Raw genomic sequence first — 26,651 nt, forward strand, 5'->3', positions numbered from 1 at the left:
TGTCCTTGGGCGCCATCCGTAGTCCCTGACAGGTCAGGGCTGAAGGCTGAGGGCGGGTGAAGATGGCGGCCTCCGTCCGCTCTTATCGGGTCCCCTGCCGGCTCCTGCTGTCACCGAGGGCCGGTAAGCCCAGTGGGGCTCGCCCCCTCTTTTGGGCCTGACTCTTACTGGGAGTGGGGAGAATCGTTTCGGGGTTCCGGAGGGCGGGAGCCGTATTCTCTCTAATTGGCGCGCAGGAGGATTCAGAAGGGTGGCCCAGGCTTGTTCGGTTTGGCGAAGGTTGCGAAGAAAGGCTGAGCTGCGCTTGGCCTGTCTGCCGTAGCCGTGCAAAAGACGGCTTGCCAGGCAAGGCGCGAGTGAGACTGCAGCCTCCTTGGGAGAGAATCAGCAGCCCTGGCGTCGCCTTTGGTCGCCCCTGGCAAGCCCGAGGTGCCTCCCTCCGCTTGAGGTTGCCAGCCTCCAGGTGGTGGCTGGAGATCTCCCGGAATCACAACTGATCTCCAGGCGACAGAGATCAGTCTCCCTGGAGAAAATGGTTGCTTTGGAAGTTGCTCTATGGCAGTATACTCTGATAAGGCCCCTCCCCTGCCCAAAACCTGCTCTCTCCAGGCTCCACCTACAAATTCTCCAGGAATTTCCCTCTCTGGAAATTAATTCCCTAGGCAACAGCTGGGAAGGTGTCTGTGTGGTGAGTGAGGGGGCTCTTCGCCCACCCTTTTCTGTTTTATTTTGCCTCATTGCAACTTTTTGGTGCTGCTAGCCAATGCAAGTCAATTGGCATTTGCGACTCTAGTATCTACTGGAAGTTTCCTGGGGGTGCTGCTTTGAGGGTCTGTAACTCAGACATCTGAAATGCCATCTTGACTAGACTTGGAGGGTGGCTGGAGGAGAGGCTGCTGAAGAGTCTCTGTGAGTTTGGGTTCTCTGGGTGTGAAGGGGTGGAGCCAGGGCTTCCGGAAGTGACATACCATGGACTGACGAACTGGTCCATGAATGGGGCTGGTCCATGAAAAGTTTGTGGTCTGTGGTCTGTGAAAATTGACAGACCACGGGTCGGCGGTCTGTGGGGTTTTCCCAGTCCATGCCCACCTCTAGTTAGTATGTATAGGTGTCTTTTTGGTCTTCTCTTTTTACTTGTATAATTTTTGAAATTTATAATTTAACCTCCCCCCCCCCCCATTAGTACATAGATTTTCTGCAGTGAAAGTAGTTTGGATCTGTATCTGTATTATAGTTAGGTTTTGTTTCTAGCGGTATGGACTTCTGATTTTTGTAAACCTCCTTGAGCTTCAATTTGATGGGAAGTTGGAGTGTAAATTGAAAATTATTTCTGTTTATGGGCTATGCAAGTTTAATTTATTTTCATCTATACATTGTATAAGTATAAGTGTAGATGCATAGATTATTCTGGTGGGGAGGGGTTCCTAACTGCTGCCTTGCATCGCATCATGGGGACATTCATTAGGACAGTCACTGCCTGCATAAGGATGTTTGTGGTTTCATGTAATAATTGGCCACTAGGCCCTTGGGCCAGATATGGGCACTGGGCAATTGCCCGTTTCAACATCTGCCCCTTGAGCTGTTTGGCTGCTATTTTGAGCAATATTAAAGACTATGTTTATTTTTCTTCTTAGCCAAAGCTCCCTCATAGGGTTGTTTTGAGGATAAAATGGGATTGTTCCCCTGAGTCTCTTGGATAATTGTGTGACAGCAACCCACTCATGGGCACTCTGTTTTCTTGTGTTTTAGGCTATGGTGTTTCAACATCGACATCTTCTGTTGTTCAGCAACAGCGTGAAGTTCATTACTCTGTGATTCCACATGGAAAGGGTGGGCGTTCATCTGTCAGTGGCATCGTGGCCACCGTCTTTGGTGCCACAGGATTCCTGGGTCGATATGTCGTTGGCCGCCTGGGTAATGTTTCTCAGTGAACATCTAAGGACTTAGCAAAAAATAATAAACCTGAAGTACAGTGGATTTCCTCCCCCCCAAGATGTGAAGTAACTTAAAGCAGGTTCTCAGAGCCTTGTTCATAGTCTTTGGTTTGCCCCAGCAGATGTTGGAAGAGGATAAACTGATGAATTGGTGTCTGTGGCTGTTTTCACACTGCTTACCGGCCACGGAACATCATGCTGAGCTCCTGGAACGACACCCTCTTCCTGGCAGTTCTTGCGCGAAATCGCGCCAGGAAGACGCTGTTGTTCCGGGAGCTCGGCGTGATGTTCCATGGCCAGTAAGCAATGTGAAAACGGTCTGTAGTGGGCTTCGGTGGCCAAGGTGGGAGGTTTATGATATAGGTTTGTAGGAGACCAGCTTGTTGTTGTACTTCAAGGACAACAAAAACAAAAGAATCATGTCATGCTTATTTGGGAATATGGGAACTGGGAAGCTCACTTTTTCTATTATTTATTTGTACATACATACATACATACCCCGCCCTCCCCAAGTGGGCTCAGAGCAGGTTACAATAAGAAGTAAAAATACAAGTACAGTAGAGTCACAAAAGAATTTAAAATCATAAAACAATTTAATTCAGGTTGGTGACATTAGATGTTTGGGGTCAGGTATTTATGTTTTGGTTTCTGATTACCACTCTTGCGAGTACCACTCTTTATCTCAGTCTTATACAGAAGTTCTGCTTTTTAAAAACCGTTCTTTTACATTTTAGGACGGATTGGCTCCCAGGTCATCATTCCTTATCGCTGTGATCCATATGACATGATGTACCTTCGGCCTATGGGTGATCTTGGACAGCTCCTGTTCATGGTAAGTCTTTCTGACTTTAACTTGGTTATGATTCATTCTTGGTTAGTAAGAGAGGAGAGCAAGCAGCAGCTGATGAACTCCTTCAGAAGAAAACAGAGCCTCTCCCCGCAAAGAAACATCAACCCCACCCACCCCAGAGCAGAGAATCATCCAAGTTTGAACTTTGTAAATCTGTGTGGTCCATTTGCTTAAGGTGGGTAGTTGCGTTGGTCTGCAGTGGAAGAGCAGGATTCAAATCTCTAGAACTTTAAAGTCCAACAAGATTTCCAGGGTATGAACTTTCAAGCTTCCTTTGTCAGATAGGAAGTAGGGGCTTATGCCCTGGAAAGCTCTTGGTCTTTAAGGTGCTAATGGACTCAAATCTTGCTCCAAATGTTGCTGTAGTCCTTTTTACCCTGAGAAGAAACAGAGGCAAAATGTGTGGGGAGCTCTACCAATAGGCCCATGAATGTTAGAAGAATTCAGGTACTTTGCCAGTGAATTCACTTCTTTTAAACCAGGAGTTCAAGTAGCCAAAGTGTCTAGAGGGAATGGCCACAAAGTGAGATGTTTTATTCTCTCCTGCAAGTACAAGGAACAACCTAAGCATGCAGGGATTGTTTGGCCACTAAGTACCAGTGCAGAGGTCATATGCAGGCTTTGTGAACCAATACCATGCCTCTGGGGATGTCTGTTCTTGCAGGAATGCCCTTTGGCAGTTAGTGTAATTCATGCTGCATGTCCTTACATCCCAGCTAGGGATGTGAGACTCCTCTTCTGTACCCCTCCTTTGCTGCCTGCTGTCTTGTATTTCCAACTGAGAAACCTGCTGCTTGCTAACCAAGAGAGAACTGCACAGAGTAGGCAGACTCACTGTCTCTGTTTCTAGGCAGTGGGCTGTGGCTCAGTGAAAGAACAGCAGGCCAATTTGAATTAAATTTGATTACAGCAGGTCCCTGGTTCAGTCCCCAGTATCTCCAGCTGAAAGGATCAGATAGCAGGTGATGTGACAGCCTGGAGAGCTGCTGCCAGTCAGAGTAGACAAGTTCAAGCTTGATAGAACAAGGATCTGACTCGGAATAAGGCAGCTTCATAGAATCATACGGTTGGAAGGTACCTCTATGGTCATCTAGTCCAATCCCCTGCACAGTGCAGGAAATTTGCACACTCCCCCCAAAACACACACCCAGTGACCCTTACTCCACCCCCAGAAGATAGCAAAACAGCATCAGGATCCCTAGCCAAACTGGCCTGGAGAGATTTGCTACCCGACCCCAAGGTGGCAGTCCTCCCTGGGCAAGTAAGAAGGGGCCACGAGAACGAAGCATTGATGTAACCCTTCCTGCACTCCCTCTCACATGTTCATATGTGTTCATTTATCTGTACTAATAAGCTAATGGGAGGGTTGATTTATCTGCATTGTGCAGTTTCCCCACTGCAGGCATAGTTAAGAACTATGGAAATTCTCTTCTGTGCTGTCCTTTGAGGCTTTTTAACAACCCATGTTAGGATGTTAATTGTGAAAAGTTTTTTCTCAATTAGCTTCTCTCCTGCCTCAAAGGTTGTTTTTTTGTAGCTCTGTCTCCTTCTGGAGGAGGAACCAACCCTTTTCTAACACTCTTCAATCTGCTGACCAGAAAGGAACTTCACAAGAAGTCCAACTTTCTGATATGCTAGGGAGGGTGCGCTAATTGCTTGTGAAGTAAATGGTTTAGCTACATAAAGTCTTTGTGACAAGATATTTTGCATAGTTTAATTTCTCTTGTGGCTGTGGTTACTAGGAATGGGACACGCGTGACAAAGATTCTATCCGAAGAGCCCTTGAATGCAGCAATGTTGTCATCAATCTTGTTGGAAAAGAATGGGAAACGAGGTATCTGCCTTCTTTCTCTTAGATACTAAATGTGAAGGCTATATCAGCATAAGAAAAAAACTGAAATCCCATGAGAAGGGTTTTGAGTGGTGGGGTTAAGTCTTCAGTACATCGGTAGGCTTGTTCTTTCAAGGAAAAGTCTTACAATCTGTACATTTTTAGTGACATTTCCCCCATTCTTTTTTGCCTCTTGTTCCATTGGTAGTATGGGATTGAGCGATCCCATGTACAGTTTCCATGTAGGAATAAATTTACAAATAGGTCACCCAGCTGTTGGGGAAAGCTGCTATATGGAGAGCTGCTATCTCTTGGAGTAGGAAGTACTGATTTAGATCAGTCAGTGGTCTGACGGGGTATATGACAGCTTCATGTGTTTGCCTTGATTACAGGCAGGCTCAGTCCAAAAAAACTTAGAAGAGCTATAACACTTCATTCAGTGTCTCTAAAATTTGGCCAAATTATAAATTGTGCAAGGTAGATTCTCCTTGCCACATTGTATGCCAATTGGCAAATGGCCTTGTTTTTGCAACGCTTGAGTTCTTAAGCTTTGTTCTAGTTGAGTGTTGAAAAATCAGGATGTGCATTGACTGCTTGTGTGGCTCCATAAAGTCTCTGTTGCAGGATAAGTTTGCTTAATATTGGAGTGCTCTGGAAACCAGCAAAACATAAATCATGTGTGAAGTGTGTTTTTTGAGTTTAAAATTCTCAGCCAGTTTGGTGTAGTGGTTAAGAATGGCAGGAGTCTAATGTGGACAACTGGGTTTGATTCCCCACTCCTCCGCTTGAAGCCAGCTGGGTGTCCTTGGGTCAGTCACAGCTTCTCGGAGCTCTCTCAGCCCCACCCACCTCACAGGGTGATTGTCATGAGAATAATAATAACACACTTTGTAAACCATGGCATTAAGTTGTCCTGAAGGGCAGTATATAAATTGAATGTTGTTATTATTTTTTCTGAGTTGACGTCTTACAACGTCTTATCAGGTAGGTTAGTATTCCTTTCCCTTTTTTGTGCTGGTGGCTGATGCTACAAGAGACTAGCTTAATTGTCTACCTAATGAAAGCAGGTGAGGTCTGTTCTCCTGCCTCCCTGAGTTACATTGCACCAGCAAGGCTGCCATGTGATATTTACCAAGCAATAAAACACGGGCATAGGAATTTTCCCCCTTCTTTCAGGAACTTCACGTATGAAGATGTCTTTGTTAATATACCAAGAGATATAGCCAGGCTTTCCAGAGAAGCTGGCGTAGAGAAACTCATTCACGTATCTCACCTCAATGCGGACATGAGGAGCCCTTCGAAATACCTTCGGAATAAAGTAAGTCACTGTGTCCCATTTTTAGGAAGTGCTGCTGTGCAGTTACCTTCATGGCATTAGGGACAGAATCAGAGCCTCTCTTCCCTTTTTGCTTTCTTTGCTCCTTCCTGAACACAAAATAACACTACAAGGAACCATTTCAGGATCACAGAACTACTGAACCCAACCTTCTCCTTTCCTAAAGGTCACTTCACATGTTGGAGTAGGATACAGGAGCATTCACCTTTTTGAGGTTTGAAGGGGGCATTTGTGTGTGAAAATACGCAATAATCATGCCCTAGTAGAGTGTCCTTGCCCTAACTTGGATACTCTGATTTTGCCACATCTTGGAAGCTAAGCAGAATCAGCCCTGATTAGTACTTGGAAGGGAGACTACCGAGGAAGTCCAGGGTGGAATACTCATGAGTGTAGACCTCATGGTCTGGTTATCAGTGGCAGCTACATTGTCTTTTTGTTTCTGTTTCCATCTTCTCAGCTGTCTCTTTCCCCCTTTTTGCTGTCTGCCTCCCCAGTGCTCTGTTTCCTGACTGTCTTTCCCTTACATATTTGCTAGGAATCCCCAGTAGAAGGTCTTCTTCACCACATCCATGATCAGATGCACATTCAAATACGCGTATGTTCTGTACAGGGGAAAAAAAATCCTAACCAAGTAGCCCAATTGCTACAACCAGAAGGAATTGGAATTGGGAGTCTTTAAGTAAACTATATGTGTTGCTTGCCATTCTGCTAAGTTAAAGTTTTCAAATGTTTGGTAAGGAGGGAAGGGTTAGAACTCCAACCATTAGGTCTGGAAACATCTTACAAGTGAAAACTGACATTCTCAGCATGCTGGATTTCATACCAAATGCCCAGTTCCATACAGTGCTCTTCACAGGTAGACTCTCCTCATCTAGAATCTCTGCTGGACCAAAATGAGACTCACTCAAAATGAGTGAGTTCATGGTTCCCCTAGGTAGGCAGGCAGGCAGGCAGGCAGGCAGGCAGGTAAGTAGGTAGGTATGTGCTGTCAGTTCCCAACTGGCAATCCTAGCAAGGGGCTTCCAAGGCACATGAGAAGCAGAGGTAGTTTGCCAGTGCCTGCCTTTGCCAAGTCTTCCTTTGTGGGCCCTCATCCAAGTATCATCCCTGCTTAGCTTCTGAGATCTGACGAGACCAGACTATATCATGCCACCTTTCCTCCCCTTGGGCTCCCCTCCTACCCCCGTGTATGGATGCTAAACAAGAAATATATAGAACATTTCATCTTCTGTCTAAATTATGGCCTACAGGAGAAATTGGTGGCATAAAGCACTTTGCACCAACTTTGGCCAGCATGCTTGGTGTGACCCTTCTTGTGTGAATCTGATCTTATCAAGAAGTATCCATTCTCGGTTAATGTCTATGTTAAATTTCTGAAATGCATTATGTGCAGGACTGCCTACAAAGCCTTTTTGGAAACTTTAGCTGGTTCGGAATGTATCTGCCCAGGGTTTTGCCCTTGGCAAAGTGATCTAGCAATGTAGTGGATGGAATGGAATTGGCATTTGCAGAGCAGATAAAGAGCTGGGGGTGGGTGCTCATGGATCCTGCCTTGCAGCCTGAAAAGCCAATTGGTGTAATGGTCCCTTCTTTCAGCTGCATCTGGATCACCAGGTCTCTCTTTCTTAGACTCAGCTGGCCACAAGATCCTTTCTTTTGTAACCTCAAGGTCACATTACTGTAATGTGCTGCATGTTGGGCTGCCCTTGAAAATAATGCTGCACTGCAACTGGTTCAGAATGCAGTAGCCCAATTATTGTCAGGGAGCTGACCCAGCAGGACATATAGCCCATTTTGAAAGAGCTCCAATGGCTGCCAGTTTGTGTCTAGGTCTAACTCACGGTACAGGTTGTTGAGGCATTTGAGGGCAGAAGTAGGTACCAGGGGTTCTGCCTTGGACTATCTTAAAGGGTTGCTATTGCAGATCAGTTATATTCAGTGAGGAAGTTGTCTTGTACGGGTCCACAGGGCACAGTCTTATCCTCTGAGTTATTCGATCTCTTTGAAAAGCCTTTAGGAGAGCTCATTCATAGCTATGGAATTGGATGCCTTCAGTATGCAGATGATGCCCAACTCTATATCTCACTATCCGAATCTCTGCAGGTTGCAGTAGAGATCTTGAGTCACTGCATGACAGCTGTGGTCAAATGGCTGAAAGCAAAGAGATTGAAACTGAACCCAGACAAGATGGAACTGATGCTGGTTGGGAAACCAGAGATCTTGCAGGGCATTGTGCTCCCCACTTTTGATGGGGTTCAGTTGACCCTTGCTGACTTGGTTAAGAGCCTAGAGGTTAAGCTGGATCCAGCACTGCTGCCAGAGAAGCAAGTTAATGGAACTGCAAAAATGCTTTTAAAGAACTTAGTGGCTTGTATGATGGCCCCCTAATTTGAAGGTGGCCAGTTTGAATACCTAAATGCATGCCATGGTAACATTGAGAGTAGGCTGCTGTAGTGCACTCTGCGTAGGCCTCCACTCAAAGTTAATTTGGAGGCTCCAGCTGGTGCAGAACAGCACAGCTGGGTTATTATCAGGAGCCAGACAGAGCATGCACGTCACTCCCATTCTGCAGCCACTCCATTGACTACCCATCAGTTACCAGGCTCAATTCAGGGTTTTCACAATTACATACCAGTCATTATTACGTGTCCTTGGCCCATTGTATGGTTATTAAAACATGAAATCTTGAAGAGTGAAAAACAAGTCAGGCTCCTAAATTTTGGGGCTGGCTCCTAGATTTAAAAAAAAAAGTCAAAGGATGGTTTAAACTTGTATATATTTAATGACTAAAAGCACCATTTTTGGCAGCTCATCTTAGGCTGACTTGATGATCGGTTCTGTATTAAAATGCCTGTAGTGGCCTCATTGTGTGTATGTTGCCTTCTGTCATTAGGCACGACTACTCAGTCAGAGGAGAGAGAGGCAGGATATAAGCTGCTTGTAAGCAGTAAGAGCAAAGGATAATGTGAAACATTATATTATGAAGTATTAATACTACGTTTGTCTTCTGCAAATGCCTTGATAACAGGCTGTTGGGGAAAAGGTCGTGAGGGAAGAATTTCCAGATGCCATCATCATGAAGCCTGCTGAAATGTTCGGAAGAGAGGACACGTTTTTCAACTATTATGCAAGTATGCACTTACTGGAGCACAAAAATCTGCTTTGGTAGGGGGAAAGTAATGTTGGAGAAAAAGGGATAGAATCTCTCTTCTTACCACACTTGCTCCGGAATGCTTCTGTGGCTTCTCATGCAAGCCCATGTCATTGTAGAATTACTGACTCAGTGTTAACTGCTCTGACTGGGAGCTAAACCACATGAGACAAATTGCACGAGGATGCTCAGGTGAAGGGAGATGCAATGTTAGCCGGGAAGCATCATTTGAATTTCATCTCTCTCTACAGAGCGGGCAAAGACTATTCCTCAGAGGGTTTGTTAATAATTGACAGAGCCTTCTGGGAGGCAAAGAGGAAATTAACAAACTCTCTGAAGAGCGATCTTTGTGGATCTGTAGAGAGGTGAAATTAACAAACCCTCTGAGGAGCCAGCTCTCTAGAGAGAGGTGAAATTCAAACTACGCTTCCCGGCTAACATTGCGTCTCCCTTCACTTGAGCGTCCTCATGTAATTCGTCTTGTGTGGTTTAGTTCTAAGAGCAGCTCTCGGGGTCTCAGGCAGAGGTCTTTCACGTCTCCTACCCACTAATCTTTTGAACTGGAGATGCTAGGGATTGAACCTGGGACCTTGTGATGACCAAGCACATGCTCTACCACTGAGCCCTACACCAGTCTAAAGTTCACCTTCCTTTGTAAACTGGTGCCACAATCTTCTGAAGATACAGTTGTAGATCTGAAAACGGTTTCCTGTCACTCACATTTTCCGGGGTTTGTGACTCCCGTGTTATAATCATCAACAGCGCTGCCAAACTTGTTTTCGTTTATTAAATACAAATGTCCTTTCCTTGCCTCTCTCTTTTCATTCTTCGGAGCAGCAAAGAGGCTTCTTCTGTAGAGATGAAAGGCTCGCTCTTTCAGACTTGGGAGATCATAGCACTGAATGTAGAGGTTGGATTTTTTTAAACTAGAGCTGATACAGAATTTTAGCAAACTCAAAATCTTGAACTCTTGAATTAAAGTTTGTCTTCTGGAATTGTGAATGCATTTTCTTAAATGTGAAACTGAAACATGCAAGCAGGAAAGTTGTGCTCCACTTTTTGTCATGCTTCATTTTTATATTTAGCTGTGTGGTAAGGTATGGGTACAATCTGTGGTGAGTGACTGTGGCTCAATGGCGGAGCATCTGCTTTGCATGCAGAAGGTCCCGGGTTCAACCCCCAGCATCTCCAGGATCAGGTAAGAAGAGAGATGCAAGACGTTGGTCAGAGAACCTGGTGAGCTGTTGCCAGTCTGGGACGACCAGACTGAACTTGAGGAAACAAAGCTCTGACTCAGAGTAAGGCATACACATGTGTAATCAGACATAAGGTATATTTTCAGGTCTGTTGTTAGAACAGCAGGATTGAGTTCATTTAGCACCCTGAAAACCAAAAAAAAATTCCAGGATACACATTTTGGGAGTCAAACTTCCTTCCCTTCTCTACTTGTATCTGATGAAGGAAATGTGACTCTTGAAAGCTTAAGGTGCTTCTGGACTCATGTAAGATATATGTTTGTGTAATTATACAGCTATCATTAATAACTGATATAACAGCTGCAAATAACTTCTGTAAGTACAACCTCTCTTAACATAAGCGTCATTATTTATTAAATATATATAGGTCAAAATACCGAAATCCAGTGGCTTGGATACCAACAGCCACTCCTGGCTGTTTTGCAGGCATTTCCCCTCCTTTCAGATAGATCCAGGAGTTCCATGCTGTTGACTGTGTGCATTTATTTATTTTAAAAGCTGTTGATTCTCATGTTACTTTAAGGTACGGTTTGTGTGTTTTGCTGAAAGTGTCAGTGCATCTTTGCTTTGCTTCTCAGTAGGCACACTTCTATTCTCCAACTTACTTATCCATCTTTCTCTAGACATGCGCTGGTTTTGGGGTGTGCCGTTCATTTCCATGGGCAAGCAAACAGTGAAACAGCCTATCTATGTAGGTATTTGGGCAATATTGTGTATTTTAGAGATTTTTTTTAAAGTCTTGTAGTTTATACTAACTTTTCTTCTTGAATATTTTATCCCACAGGTGGTTGATGTAGCCAAGGCAATAATTAATGCCATTAAGGAACCTGATGCTAAAGGAAAAACCTATGCATTGACTGGGTAGGTTAGTCTTTTAATCATAAATCGTGAAAACCATCTGGTATATCTTACCAATACTGCAGAATTAGACTGCAACAGACTATGAGATATTTCACACTCACATTTTAAAGCGCCTTTTTTTAGCAACCGCAGTGGCATCGGCTTGGCGCTGATCCTTTCACACTTCCCAGCAGTTTCGATTTGGCCTCTTGTGATTCTGCCTGGAAGCCTCTGTTCAGTTTCGGACTTTCGGGACATCACAGTGCACGTCAGCTTTTTTTTTTTTTTTTAACTTTGAGCATGCGTGGTAATGACCCTGCCTTACGTCTTAGGACAGACAAGCCTCCTCCCATGGTGCCCCTTCAACCACCCCCTCCCACCTTACTCTTCCCGGGGTAAGGCAGGACTTGCCTCCCCAGCAGTTTTGCATGGTGTGGGGGGGAGCACACTTATACCTGCCTCTGGCTCTGCTGAGACGCGTTGAGCCGGGGCTTGGCGTGCTTTCTGAGGGGCTGGAAATTCCCTCGTGTGGGGATGCACGGGCACACTCCAGAGAGGAGAGGCTGCAGCAGCTCTTGAGCCCGGAACAATTTGGCTGAGCTTAGCAAGTTGGCTGCGTGAAGTTGAGAGCCTGTGTGTGTGTGTGTGTGTGTGTGTGTGTGTGTGTGTGTGTACACCTCTCTCTCTCTTTCCCTTTCCCTCACACCAGTAATGTAACTTTAACATCCCCGCCACCCAATCCTCCGCCCCCACCTCACGCTCTCTCGCTGGCTTGAAAGGGTGGAGAGGGGACATGAAAGAAAAGCCCCGCCACTCTGACTGACAGCGTTTTGAGAGACGCTCTTGAGGGAGGGAGAGAAAAGAGAATTGATCCACGCTGAGGAGAAGGGGAGGAAAACAACCCAGCTTAAAGAGTAAACAGGCAGCGCTCGCATGAAACGCGCTGGGGCACAGAGAGAGCACATAAAGCGGAGAAAGGGGAATGAAGTTAAAACAACCCCCCCCCCCATCCCTTGCAGGTCCCACCCAAAGGAAAAGTATCTCAGAGTCGTAAGAGAGATGTGCAGCCAAAAAAATGGCGGAAAAGAGGAGTTCAGAGAGCTATTATGTGGGTGTGGTTAATTTCACAAAATCCAATCAGCAACCAAGGAAAAGAAGAGGAAGGGGGGAGCGCCGCAAAACGTTCACATTGGCATTAATTGCGTCTGCCCCGACTGGGCGGCTGATTAAAAATTAACATCGGGCTATATCAGCAGGGAGAAAAATCAAAGTAATGGGGTAAAAGAGCGGCATTGCGTCCTATGACCTGCTTGCAAATGTGAAAGCCCTGAAAACATGGGATGCGGAACAGGTACAGACATGCTTTAAAACCCGAGTGCGAAAAGTCTCTATGTTTGTGTGTGTGCATGTGAGAGAGAGAGAGAGAGAGTGTGTGTGTGTGTGTGTGTGTGTGTGTGAGAGAGAGAGAGAGAGAGAGAGAGAGAGAGAGAGAGAGAGAGAGAGACATATGGAACAGCAGATTACAGAAACCCAAGTTGAATATTTGGAACTAGGGGTGTGCACAGGTAAAAATTCAGTTTGGTAATACTGAACTGGAAAAAAAACCAGAATTTGGGGAATACACCATCACATTAGACCTATCTTATACATACTGCAATTTGCCTGTTTCAAAATACTGATAAACGTGTGTGTGTGAATATATTTAAAATTATCTTTATAAACATATCTTTGAACTGGGTTCCTTCATGTCACTCCTGTGATTTTACCATTACATTTCTTTATTTAATTGATACAATACCAGGGTGGAGTTTTTTTGGTAGCTGGAACTAAAATAATGCAACAACGTTGCTCTTTCTATTTCATCTCTTTAGTTTCTGGTAGGAGGTGGGATTGAAGCCTAGATATGCTGCAAGGCGTATTTTCCATGAAGTTGTTTTTAGGTCAGCATCTCTCTGACAGTTTTGGCTTCAGCTTCGTTTGATTCTTTACCTGCTCACTTTCCAAGAGTTGGCATCTTAAAAGAACAATCTTTACAGCAGTTTCACGTAGTAGCTCATGAAAGGTGCTTCATATACATTGAACTTTCATACTCCCATACTGTTCACTTGGCAATTAGAGCAGTTTCCTGTCCTTCATCAAGGAGTTGTCTAACTGGGATACAGCAGAAAACCATGTACTGGAATATGAATGTACTTTAATTGTGTTCTGGTTTCAAAGTATCTTATTTATTTATTTACTGACTGACTGACTTACTTCAGTTTATATTCTGCCCTCCCCGCATCAGCAGGCTCAGGGTGGATTACAACCGGTATAATAATTTAAAATACAAATAGCTTTAAAACCAAAAAAAACATGTAAATATTTTAAAAACATACAGCAGCAGACTTCTCCAAAAACCACCACCCAACCATCTTCAAAAGTATTTAACAAGACTGGGCGGTAAATGCTCCCAGTAGGGGGCACGTTCTCCTCTAGTCAGCTGGCGGGGCGGCCCAGCCAGCGTCAACCGTATGCCTGGCAGAACAGCTCCATCTTGCAGGCCCGGTGGAAGGACAGCAAATCTGGCTGGGCCCTGGTCTCTTTAGACAAAGCATTCCACCAGGTTGGAGCCAGGACTGAAAAGGCCCTGGCTCTGGTCGACGCTAGGTGGGCCTCCCTGGGGCTAGGGACCATTAACAGCTGTTTATCGCTGGATTGAAGCGTCCTCTGGGGCTCATGTAGGGAGAGGTGGCCCCGCAGTCCCAGTTCGCATAGGGCTTTGTAGGTTAATACCAAGACCTTGAACCTGATCCGGTACTCCACCGGTAACCAGTGCAGCTTCCTAAAGAGGAGATTTTACGTAATGTTACACGGCCAAATTGTGTGATTTTTGCTTAAAAATAGAGTTCAGGTGTACCTTTTGAAGGTTTTTATCTGTATTACGAAGCATACATGTGAGTATGAATGGTTGCAAGACGCTCAGCTTGTCTGGACTGATACTTTGCTTCCTCCCCCTGCAGCCCAAATAGATATTTGCTGTATGATCTGGTAGAATATCTTTATGCGGTGCTCCACAGAACTTTTCTTCCATATCCGTTGCCTCGTCCTCTTTATCAGTAAGTCTAGTGTTTTTTTATGTGATGTTTTGTCAATCACCTAACCTCTCAAACAAGAGGAGGGAACTTGGTAACAGTTCTGCAGTTACAGTGTGCAATCAGAACGGTGGAAACACACACTTGAGATCAGTCGTAGTTGGTGGACCTGAAAAACAAATAATTTATACTTGCGATTTAAATATATTTAATGTATCTTTTAATATATTTAGATATAATTTAATACTTTTAGATATCTGCTGTTCTTTCCAGTGGGGGCCCAAAGTGACTTCTGATATTACTCTCCCCTCCTCCAGGAAGGTTAGGCTGAGAATGTTTGAGTGGCCCAAGTGAGCTTCCGTGGCAGAAGAGGGATTGGGGAGGGGATCGAAACAGATTTGCAATGCACTGAAACTGAAAAAAGAAAACAAAAGGGTTGAGGAAAGATGGGTGAAAGGGATTCTGTTCTTATGAAGCATTTATATATAATTAAATAGCAGTATCACCATGTAAATAAAATATATAGAATGTTCCTTGTGTTACAGCAGGGTTTGAGTTCAGTGGCACCTTAGAGGACCAACAAGATTTCCAGGGTGTAAGCTTCCGAGAGTCAAAGCTCCTTTCATCAGATATCTGATGAAGGGAGCTTTGACTCACGAAAATCTTGTGCCGCTGGACTCAAATCCTGCTGTTCTGCTGCAGACCAACATGACGACCTATCTGAAACTATCTCCATGGAAGGTTCCTTGTATTAGAATCAGAATAAAGCAAAGGACCAAACACTTAAAAAATTTAAAATTTAAGGGACATCCCTTCTGTAGGATCTTGGCTCTGGCAGAGACTTGCTGTGACTGGAAGGGGGGTGATTTTCAGCCATGTTTCCCTTAGTGTTCCTCTTCCTGAGCCCTCTGTCCTCCAGGAGCCACTCTGAGGATATCATGTTTATCTCAACATGGTTCAGGGGGATGGCGTTTAGAACACGTAACCTGCACTGTAATCTGACCATAATGATAGTTCTGGGTAAGAGAGGGTGCATTTCTAAACTGCATGTTCATTGAGGTCCTGAATGAGAATGGCAGCAAGAGTGTTCTTGAGAGAATTTTCTGCTAATTTTGTCTAACATTTTGAGGAGAGGACCTCCTACAGCCTCAAAAGTCATGGTCAAGGGGACTGTGGGATCCTGTTATCAGTATCTTCTTCTGTTGCCGCACCCTCCATTGTCTTGCTTGATGCTCCAGCCCCAAGTTCCTCTCAGCACTTTCCCTATTCTTTGAGGGTGTGTGGAGTCCAGTGTCATCAGAACCTGTAATTGTGACTAGTTTCCCTTTACTGCTTTGGGTTACAGTTTAATTGCAAGATTCTTTGAGGTGAGCCCCTTTGAGCCATGGACAACTAGAGACAAAGTGGATCGGGTAGGTGTGAATTTTCAGGTGCCTGTTCATGTGGGTTCTTTCTTACTCTTACCTTCAAGATTCAGAGAACTTTTGATGTGTTTTGGCACCCATAGTGTTAACAACACAGACTTCATGTTTTGGTTAGGATTGCTTGGGAAATTTTTAGCTTTGTCTAGGAACAAATTAATTCGATTTTGGAGGTACATCGACTTGAAGCAGACTTCTTATTAGGGGAGCAGTGAAGTTTTTTCTTCCATCCTTTCAGAGGTGATTGTTACTTCAGCATGGTAGCCACTGAAAAAAGCAGGTGTGTTCAACCAACTTGATGGGGTCTTACACACAGGGAGTTTGCTCTCCAACTTGGTTTTTGTTGGGAGGTGGGTATTTTCCATCACTTTCCCTGGCATCATGGTACCTTCAGGGCTTTCCTGCATGCAACTTTTCCAGAACCTGCTTTGCTATGATGATTTTGGAAAGGTTGCGACAAAGCTGGCGTGGGTGGAACAGTCTGGATCTCTTCAGCCCTGCCCGCATTGGCACCATTTTCCCTGCCCCAGTCCCCTGTGGTGGTCACCACAACCCAGAGACTTTTTTAAAAAATTGTTTTTAATGGTAAGTGACATATCAATGTGTCAATTACTTTAAAAAAAATTTGTCCAAAAGTTCCTGATAGTGTGGGTTGTTGAATGGCTGCCATGGGGCCTGGGGCAGGGAAAGTGCAAGAAAACTGCTGAAGTTCATTACTATGTATATGATTCTTTTGTTACCTAGAACACCCCCTTGACTTTTTTAGGCTTTTCTGGTAAGGAGGCAGGGATTTATAAACGTTTCTATTTCACTCTCCACTATAAAGTATATGAGATGACACACACTCAGACTATGTATTGTAGCAATACAATATCAGCATCAACAAACCAGAACCACAAACAAGCCATTGGCAGAACAATGGCTAACCCCCCTCTCCACAATCCATAACTTCATTACAAAATTTAAACAGCCAGCAGTTTGATCACCAAGGGTACAAATTGTTGAAAAGCTTTGCTTGGTGCTGAAATATGTCGAGTTAAAGCAGCAGGTGCAGGGAGATGGAAAGGGGGAAGCCACAAAGAAGTTCCTCTCCCTCATGCTTGCACCCTCCATACTCCGGTGATCCTTGGAGTGGGGCAGTCCTTACTTTTGGGATATAGCTCCTCCTCTCCGAAGGCAGGGTCAGTCAGCTGATTTTGATCCCAGAGGGGAGGGGCTTGTCTCTGGAATCACCAGTCTTGCTGGCCCTGCAATCTGAGCAGGACGTCTTCAGCAAGACTGCAAAGCGCAGTGATCCCAGTGAAGGAGAAACTGTCAGAGATGAGCCGGGCATGGCAGCGCACACCTGTAATCCCAGTACTCAGGGAGGCCGAGGCCACAGGCAGTGCAGAGCTCACAGTGGAAAGGAAAGGCCCTACTGCCTACCCCACCCCCATTTCGCTTGGAGTGATGGTGAGCATTAGAGCCGACGGCCGTAGGTTGCTCCTAGGTTCCACGGCCACAACCGCAAAACTCCACCGCGGTTCCCCACCTTCGGGTTGGGAGGAACCCCCACCTCAGACGGCCAGAGGGTGCAGTGTTTGAGTCTGCGGTAGCTTGTTGTAGAGACCGATATTATCGGGAACTCCCTCAGGCTTGGAAGGAGCAGCCTCCAGCAGCAGCAGAGGACCTGCTCCAACCCCAGCAGCCCTGACTGAACCGCAACAAGACTGATACTGCGGGAAATGGGGGCCGCGAAAGGAAGGAGGGAGGAGAAAAGAGTCGCAGAAGCCTCAGAGCCAGCTCACGCTAAATAAAAGGGAGCCCTCCTTTGTTTCTCTTTCCTTTCAGACAGGACTTGTGAGGTATGCTTTCACTTTCATTTCTCCTTTTGGCGGGAAAATTTCTGTTGGCAGAATGTCAGCAAAGGCAGGCCTAGCCACCTCACAGGCCTCAAAGAGCGTACGCCTGCAGCCTAGGCTTTCCAAGTTCCCAGGCCTCAGCCCCTCCTGGGCCTCTCAACAGGCCAGTGAAAGCAATAGTGGAATATTTGGAGAAAGTGAAGCTTCCAGTAATTTCAGAGGAATGGAAAGAGAAGTTAAATAGGGAAGTGACAGAGGAAGAAATAGAAGAAGCTATACAATCAACAAAATTAGGGAAAGCACCGGGACCAGATGGAATAACAGCAAAGTTTTATAGAATGATGGCCAATGAACTGACACCGTTTCTAAGTGAGGTAATTAATGGAATATTACAAGGCCAAAAGATTCCTGATTCATGGAATGAAGCTAATATATCGTTGATCCCAAAAGATGGACAGGATTTGACCAATGTTAAGAATTATCGGCCAGTTTCGTTGCTGAATAATGACTATAAAATATTTGCGAAAATTATGGCGGAAAGATTAAAGGGATGGATGTCGGAATCTATTGCAGAAGAACAAGCTGGATTCCTACCCAATAGACAAATTAAGGACAATTTAAGGACAGTGATAAAGGCTATTGAATATTACAAGCACTGTGATAGGGAAGTTGGTTTCTTTTTTGTAGACGTGGAAAAAGCATTTGACAATTTGAACTGGGATTTTATGTTTGCCACTATAGAAAAGCTGCAAATGGGAGAAAAGTTCATACAAGCAGTTAAGGGAATTTACAAAGACCAATGTGCAGCGATTGTAGTTAATGATGATTTGACTAAAAAATTGAAAATAGGTAAAGGTACAAGACAAGGTTGCCCATTGTCTCCATTGTTGTTCATTTTGATTTTGGAAATTTTGTTGATTCAAATTCGAGAGGACGATACAATCCGTGGCATAAAAATAAAGGAATTTTCCTACAAAGTCAGGGTAGTTGCGGATGATGTAATGTTGATAGTGGAAGACCCAATAGACAATATGCCAAAAATAATGGATAAAATAAAGGAATTTGGTGATTTGGCGGGATTTTATGTGAACAAAAAGAAGTAGAAGATATTGTGTAAGAACATGACGAAGCAAAAACAGCAAGAATTAATGGATATAACGGACTGTGAGGTAGCTAATAAAGTGAAATATTTAGGAATTGAGTTGACTGCAAAAAATATAGATTTATTTAAAAATAATTATGAGAAACTGTGGCAACAAATAGAAAGAGATTTGATAAAATGGAATAAATTGAATTTGTCATGGTTGGGAAGAATAGCAGCAGTGAAGATGAATGTGCTACCACGTGTGATGTTTTTGCTGCAAACTATTCCAATTATCCGAGACTTCAAACAATTTGACAAATGGCAAAGAAAAATTTCAGACTTTGTGTGGGCAGGCAGGAAACCCTGAGTGAAAATGAAGGTATTACAAGATTTGAAAGAAAGAGGGGGGCTGCAACTGCCAAACATAAGATTATATTATGAAGCAATTTGTCTGACATGGCTAAAAGATTGGATAACGTTAAAAGACCGTAAACTGCTGACTCTGGAGGGACATAAAAAGTTGTTTGGATGGCATGCCTATTTGTAGTATGATAAAGTTAAAGCGGACTCTATGTTTTTGCATCACTATATCAGAAGAAGCCTTTTCACAATCTGGAAGAAATATAAGAATTACATGGAAAACATTCATGGGTTGTACCATATGAAGTAATAGATCCGAGAACTGTTTATAATGAACAACAATGTTTAACTTACAAAGAGATAATGAGCAGAACCACAAGTGACAAAAGGCACAGATTGGACACTTGTCAGCTTCCCTCAAGTTTTGATGGGAAATGTAGGCATCCTGGTCTCGCAGCTTCGCTCTCTGACTGCTGTCCAATGGACTTTTCAACTGTCATTTGTCCAACATTCCGCCAAGCTGCCTACATTTCCCATCAAAACTTGAGGGAAGCTGACAAGTGTCCAATCTGTGCCTTTTGTCACTTGTGGTTCTGCTCTAAGTCAATAGAACATAGAATACCAAAAATAAAGACACAAGAAGAGTTATCTCCTCACTATGGATGGTTTCAATATAGGCAAATTAGGGATCTTTACAACTCGGACTGTCTAAAGGGAGGAATAAGACTAAAAAACTCGGAGTTAGAAGAAGTGATTTTACAAGAAGGCAAAAAAGACATTTCGAAAATATACAAAATACTTTTAAAATGGTATACGGAAGACGAGACAGTCAAAGTCCCAATGGTGAAATGGGCAATAAACTTTCATAAAGAAATAACAATGGAATCATGGGAATACTTGTGGAAAAATACTTTGAAGATTTCAACTTGTACCAACATTAAAGAGAACGTATACAAAATGATGTGTAGGTGGTATTTAACGCCTAAGAAGATTGCGCTTGGAAATGCAAATATGTCAGATAAATGCTGGAAATGTAAAAAGCATGAAGGATCATTTTATCATATGTGGTGGACTTGTGAGGTAGCTAAGCAATACTGGGGAGATATAATAGAAATAATTAATGAGGTTTTGGAAACCCAAATAAATAAGAACCCAGAATTGTTGCTACTGAACTTGGGAATGGAAGAAGTTCCAAGGCAGCACAGAACATTGTTATTTTACATGACTACAGCAGCAAGACTTTTGTATGCGCAGAAATGGAAAGTGCAAGAAATACCAACTATAGAAGATTGGATTTACAAATTGCTGTACATGGCTGAGATGGACAAAATGACAAGAAAACTTAAAGATCTTGATCCAGGAGAATATATTGCAGACTGGGAGAAACTGAAACAATATTTAGAAAAAAAAATGGGATGTGAAAGGAAGATTGTAGCAGTTTGAGAATTATTAATATGTGATTTTACAAAGGGGAGAGAGAAGTAACTTTACCATTAATGGGGAAATTTAGCAATTAATTAATCTAAGCTAACATTAGTAATAAGGAGATTGTATGAAAAATAGATAGTTTAAATAGTGAAATGTAGATTGATATATTAGAAAACTGGAGATACAGAAGAATTTGAACATGCTTAGAATAAGTGATATAACAGATATAGGATTTAGAAAAATTATGGTTAAGAGAAATTTGAGTAATAAGAGGGGTTTGGGGTTGGAAAGTTGTTGGAAGTCAGTAAGGAGGGGGGGAAGGGTGGCGGCTGATATAATCTAGATAAGACGGGGAATTTGTGTATTGAATAATATTGTATGTACTCACCAATATTTTTTTTAAAGAAAAAAACAGGCCAGTGAAAGAGAAATGCCCAGGGGCCTGGATGGCAGAATGTGAGGACAGGCAGGCCTAGCCATCTCTAAAAGTGCAGGCCTGCAGCCTAGACTTTCCAGACTTCCAGGCCTCAGCCTCTTCTAGGCCTCTCAATAGGCCAGTGAAAGAGAAAAAGCCCAAGGGCCTGGACCCGTCAGGCCTGAATGCCTAGAAAATTTTCTGCTAGAGGTAGGTTAGCAAGGGGAGGGCTAGCCTCCTTCTAGGCCTCAGAGTGTGCAAGGCTGCAACCTAAACTTGCCCAGCTTCCAGGCCTCGGCCTACTCCCGGGCCTCTCAAGAGACTAGTGAAAGAGAGAAGGTAGGGGGTTTGCATCCACCAGGCAAGGAAGCCTGAAATGAGTTACTGTAATGTTGTGGTTACCCTGCTGGTTCGAGTCCCATAATTACTTGAACTCGGTGGCTGATCTTGGGTAAAAGTCTCAATTACCTAGTGGTTCTGGTGGAATAATGATGATTCTGACCTTATCACAACCCCTGACTGTGATACCACAGTCCAGGCAAGCCAGATCTTATCAGATCTCAGTACCTCAGCAGGGTTGGCCTTGGTTAGCAATTGGATGGGAGACCTCCAGAAAAGACCAGTGTTGCAGAGGCAACTATGACTGGATGACATTTTCCACCACTAAGGGTTCCTTTCAAAGATATCATCCTGTCTGGAGAAACTCTAAATAAAGGAAACATCGAGAGGAGGGTAGTACCTTCTCCCTCAACAAATCCAATCAAAATACTAAAGGGCCAAAGAAGGGAACTCAATGTGTCTACACCAAGGCAGCAGGTGCGATGGTGTTTGGGGGATGCTTACAATGTTTGGCAAGCCCTTGGCAGCTAATAAGAAACAGGCAGATGTTGGATACTGTGATCAGTGGAATTCAGTTCTGTGCCACCTGGTCCCTTTTCCCCTAGATCCAAAGGAATTTGGTCAAATAAAATAGACGCCTAGGAACAAGAAGTTCGGAATGGAAAGGCTAAAATTTGTCATGACGGCCATTCAGAAGGAAGATTGTCTGGCTTCCAACATTGGGCCCTTTCCTTTGAGCTGAAAAAGCCACCTATGGTATTGATCAGAATCCTAGTGTCACTGATAGCATGGCTAGGCCACGGAGAACAGCTCCTTTCCCATATCCAAACGACATCTTGATCTGTGCACTTCAGAAATGCCTGTTGCCATACCACGGGGTGTTAGATCACAAGAGGTCCAAGATAGTTGAATTGCCAGAGATCCTCAAACAGTAAAACAACCAGTGGCTGTATCTCATTCAGTCCCACGATGGTGTCTCACTCAAGGAACCAGAGAGAACAGTGATGACCATGGACATGTCTTTGGGGATGGGGATCCCACACCCAAGGAAGAATGGCATAGGTCATCTGGCTGAAGGACAAATGATCAATAGGGTAAAAGTTTTGGAACTCGGGGCCATCAGACACGGTATGGTGGAATCTCAGAATCTTCCCACAGGTATGTTTATACAGAGGACAACTCTGAGGCGGTCTGGCTAAGCCAGAGAGTGATGAACCAAGCAGAATGGATGCTATCCAGAGAGATTCCCCAACTGGTCTACCACAGTTTTCAACAAGGCTGAAGGAGAAGAAACTCTCAAACCACTGGAATAGATGATGTGAGCAGCAAGCTGCCTTCACACATCCTGTATATCTTCCACAGTACAGCTATTACACAGAGCTGATCAGAAGATCACACAGGAAAGTGCAGAAGTGATGCTAATAGCAACTTTCAGGTCCAGAAAGGCATGGTCTCAAAACCTGAAGAATCTTTCAAGCATGGATCCCTGGCACCTCCACTGCAGGAGGGCCCATTGATGCAGGGATCAATACAACACCCCTGACCAGCTCTGACAAGTCTCATAGTGTGGAGGTCAAACACAAACAGCTAATAGGGTTGGACTAAACAGAAGGTATGATTGGTACCATGCTAGCCTTCAAAAAGAGATCCACAGAGTCTATAAAAATTCCTGCCAAGTTCCCAGAAGAGTGCATGGATAGAGTCATGTAATCTTTTGGGGCTAATTAGGGAGTTACTATCCTTTCTTCAAGAGAGGTTGAAGAAAAGTTTTAATACCAACACCCTTAGACAACAGGTAGTGACCATTCCAACAATTAGGGGTTCTAGGAAGGGATGTTCCCTTATATATCACCTTCATGGCAATGGATTCTAAAAGGGGGCCTCATTGTAGAATCTTCCAAGGATTTGCTGGGTTTTTTCCTACGTGAAATCTTAATCTGGTATTGAGAGCATTATACAAAAGATGCCTTGAGCCTATGACCTCATGACATAGAATCATAGAATCATAGAGTTGGAGGAGGCCATACAGACCATCTAGTCCAACCCCCTGCCGAGTGCAGGATCAGCCTAAAGCATCTCTGACAAATACTCATCCATCCTCTTCTTGAAAACTGTCAGTGAAGGGGAGCTCACCACCTCTCAAGGCAGCTGATTCCACTTTTGAAACACTCTGACCGTGAAAAAGTTCTTCCTAATATCCAGCTGGTACCTTTGTGCATGTAATTTAAGCCCATTGCTTCGGGTCCTACCCTCTGCTGCCAACTGGAAAAGCCCCCTGCCCTCCTCCAAATGACAGCCTTTCAGATACTTAAAGAGAGCAATCATGTCCCCTCTCAATCTCCTCTTTTCCAAACTAAACATTCCCAAGGCCCTCAGCCTTTCCTCATAGGGCTCAGTCTCCAGACCCCTGATCATCCTCGTTGCTCTCCTCTGCACCCTCTCGATTTTGTCCACATCCTTTTTGAAGTGAGGCCTCCAGAACTGCACACAATACTCCAGGTGAGAGGGGCTATGACCTCCTGCGATTTCGACGCTATGGCCCCTTTGATACAACCCAGGATTGAATTGGCCTTTTTTGCCACCGCATCACACTAACTGCTCATATTTAGTTTACAGTCTACTCTTACCCCAAGATCTTTTTCACATGTACTACTGCCCAGAAGTGTATCCCCCATCCAGTATTTGTGCTTCCCATTTTTGTGGCCCAGATGTAATACTGTGCACTTGTCTTTGTTGAATTGCATCCTATTCACAGCTGCCCACTTCTCCAGAGTATTCAGGTCTTGTTGAATTTTAATTCTATCTTCTTGGGTGTTTGCCACCCCTCCCAATTTGGTATCATCAGCAAATTTAATGAGCAGCCCTTCCACTCCTTCATCCAGATCATTGATAAAAATATTGAAAAGTACCGGGCCCAAAACTGAGCCCTGCAGCACCCCACTGGACACCTCCCTCCAATCTGATGAAACGCCGTTGACCACTACTCTTTGGGTGCAGTCCTCTAACCAGTTCTCTATCCACCGAACTGTCCTATAGTCGAGTCCACAGTCTTCCATGTCACCTAAAGGAACTGACCTTTAAAGTCATCTTTCAGGTGAGAATGAAATCAGCTAGACAAGTGTCAGAATGGCAGGCACTAGCAGTAGATAGAGAGCCATGCTCTTTCCTCCAAGATGGTAGAGCAAATTATGAACAAAAACAACTTTCTTCCAAAGGTGAACTTTATGTTTTCATAGGACAGGAGAGATAGTACTTCCCTCCTTCTAATCTAATCCAAAACACGGGAAGAAAATAAACAAACAAATAAATAAATCTCACTACCTTGATATATGTAGAGATATGAGATTCCACTTGGGCAGGACTAAACAGTGTTTCAGAAGTCTGGGATGCTAGTTGTGTGTTTGCAGGAGGTCCTTCTTGGGATGCAGAGTGTCTTTTTCTTGGCTAAGTAGGTAAAGCAGAGGGTACATAATTCTGGCATGTCAAGCCAGAGGTCCGGAAATGCCCATAGATGTCAGGGCGCACTCACTAAGGGAAACAGAGACACAGGCAGCCTATAAATCCTTCAGTCGTTAGAAACGATCGATAAGGTGGTCACATGGAAATCAGTATATTCTCTCATCAAGAAATATAGGATAGATAAATATAGGATAGATAAGTTGTCTTCTCCAGAGACAACCTTTAGCAGGAGGGTACTACCACACCCCCTTTAGGCCTGGAAGCCGGACTACTCACCCTGGGGTACACTGCTCTTGTATGTCCCAAAAGTAAGGACTGCCGTACTCATAGGACCACTGGAGAATGGAAGATTTGTATTCACTTACTGTGAAGCTTCCTTTCTTGGTGGCCCAGGAGTGGGGCAGTCCTGCCCACCCGAGTTTCTTGCGGGGCGGCTTCTAGGATTGGATGAAGAGTTAGGATGATAGTCTTCCTCCCAGTGGATTCAAGGGAGGGATCTTTCTATTTTTTAAAAAATGAGGGGAGTTATTATTTTCCCTTCTGGTGTCGTGTTGGGGAGTCAGGGCTTGGGAACAGACTGGTGATTCCAGGGACAAGCCTCTCCCCCCTGGGATCAAAAGCAGCTGACTGACCCTTCCTTCGGAAAGGAAGAGCTATATCCCAAAAGTAAGGATTGCCCCAGTCTTGGACCACCGAGAAAGGAAGCTTCACGGTAAGTGAATACAAATATTCCATTCTGAAGGATGGGCGCATAGGGAAGGGCCTTGGATGATATCTTTGAGATCAAGTAGTAGATCCTCTTAGAAGTTGGTGTTCAGTCACAACCTGCAGGGTGGTGTAGTAATAGCAATTAGCTGGAGGGAGTGTCCTTTCAAACTGGTGCCAGTTTCGTTGGAAAGAAATCCTATGGTTTTTACTGTGCCTTCTAAGAACTGGCACTGCAGAAAAATCAAGTATGCTTGCAAACTATTTCAGTATCTCTTATTAAAAAAAATAAACAGGAGTCTTGTGGCGCCTTCAAGGTAGATGTTTCTAATCTTTGATGGGTGATGAAATGACAAGTGTCTTAGTTAAAGTGCTTTGAGTTGTAAAAAGGTAGGTGTGTCAGATGAATTTACACAATGCTCTGATCTCTGTTTCCAGTTCCATATCACAGATATGAGGTTCCCTGATCTTCCTGGCTTAGAGGACTTGGGCATTGCCGCTACTCCTGTAGAGCAGAAAGCTATTGAGGTGCTGCGACGTCACCGCACGTTCCGCTGGCTGGAAGCAGAGCTCGAGGAAGCGAAACCAGCTAGGCCGGTTACCAACATGTAACTGTCAACCTCTGTGGCTTTGCAGGCTGGAGTTACATTGACCTTGTTTGTTTGAAAATGTGTACATTACAAAGTTTAAATCCACCCTTTAACCTTTTTGTAGTGTTGTTTGTTTCACCATTTCCAAGGTGACGGAGATTGTGGCTTTTTAAAAAACAAACAAACAAACAATGGCCCTCATCCAAGCAGAATTTCAGTCCTCCGTGCATGCTATTAGTTCTTGATTGCATTGTACTTAGGTTTTCGATTATTGCTAAGAATTGGGAAGGCATCCAAAGCAGTTACCTGTATTTACAGTTTTCAGTGGTTTCCTTCCTTCTGTTGCAGACCTCCAGCTCCCCCTTCATGATGTTCCTGGGGTGGGGTGTTCTCATTCCGCAGGAGCTTCATTTCTGGAAGTAAATTTTTACCAGATTTAAGCAAATAGTTTGCTCATGAAGGAAGCATTTGCTTTACTGCTATTTATGTAAACGGTGCCTTAGAGAGGAAGTTTTTACTTATATAATGCTAAAGAGTTTGCAAGTTGAATTTTGACTATTGGGGTGGTGCAGGGGGAGACGATGGTATGGCTACCAGACCAGCTTTGCAAAAGAAAGAAGGGTTGATCAGAAAAATGTCTTAATAATCGGGTGTTCCTATTGTCTTAGGTTTTAAAAAACCTATCCCTAATATTGAAAAATCGTGAGGTAAGCAAATAAACGTGATTAGCTGTGAAGTGA

General features: G+C 44.0%; 1 protein-coding gene across 1 annotated transcript; it reads left to right on the forward strand.

Moving 5' to 3' along the window:
* On the forward strand, positions 1-26,647 carry NDUFA9 (NADH:ubiquinone oxidoreductase subunit A9). Its single transcript, XM_055000667.1, has 11 exons — positions 1-123; positions 1,750-1,914; positions 2,669-2,766; positions 4,527-4,618; positions 5,792-5,933; positions 8,980-9,082; positions 10,982-11,049; positions 11,143-11,219; positions 14,198-14,293; positions 15,615-15,681; positions 25,760-26,647. Exons 1-11 carry the CDS (start codon positions 63-65, stop codon positions 25,931-25,933), a joined length of 1,143 nt encoding a protein of 380 aa, XP_054856642.1. The 5' UTR covers positions 1-62; the 3' UTR covers positions 25,934-26,647.
* The last annotated feature ends 4 nt before the right edge of the window (positions 26,648-26,651 follow it).

The sequence above is a fragment of the Eublepharis macularius genome, chromosome 16, assembly GCF_028583425.1.
Source record: "Eublepharis macularius isolate TG4126 chromosome 16, MPM_Emac_v1.0, whole genome shotgun sequence".
Classification (NCBI taxonomy): Eukaryota; Metazoa; Chordata; class Lepidosauria; order Squamata; family Eublepharidae; genus Eublepharis; species Eublepharis macularius.

Excerpts from the sequence above, each read along its gene's own strand:
- NDUFA9 (XM_055000667.1), top strand. The coding sequence starts at position 63 with ATGGCGGCCTCCGTCCGCTCTTATCGGGTCCCCTGCCGGCTCCTGCTG. Across the intron at positions 1,915-2,668 it reads ATATGTCGTTGGCCGCCTGG|GACGGATTGGCTCCCAGGTC; the intron begins GTAATGTTTCTC and ends TTTACATTTTAG. Across the intron at positions 14,294-15,614 it reads TTGCCTCGTCCTCTTTATCA|TTTAATTGCAAGATTCTTTG; the intron begins GTAAGTCTAGTG and ends TTTGGGTTACAG.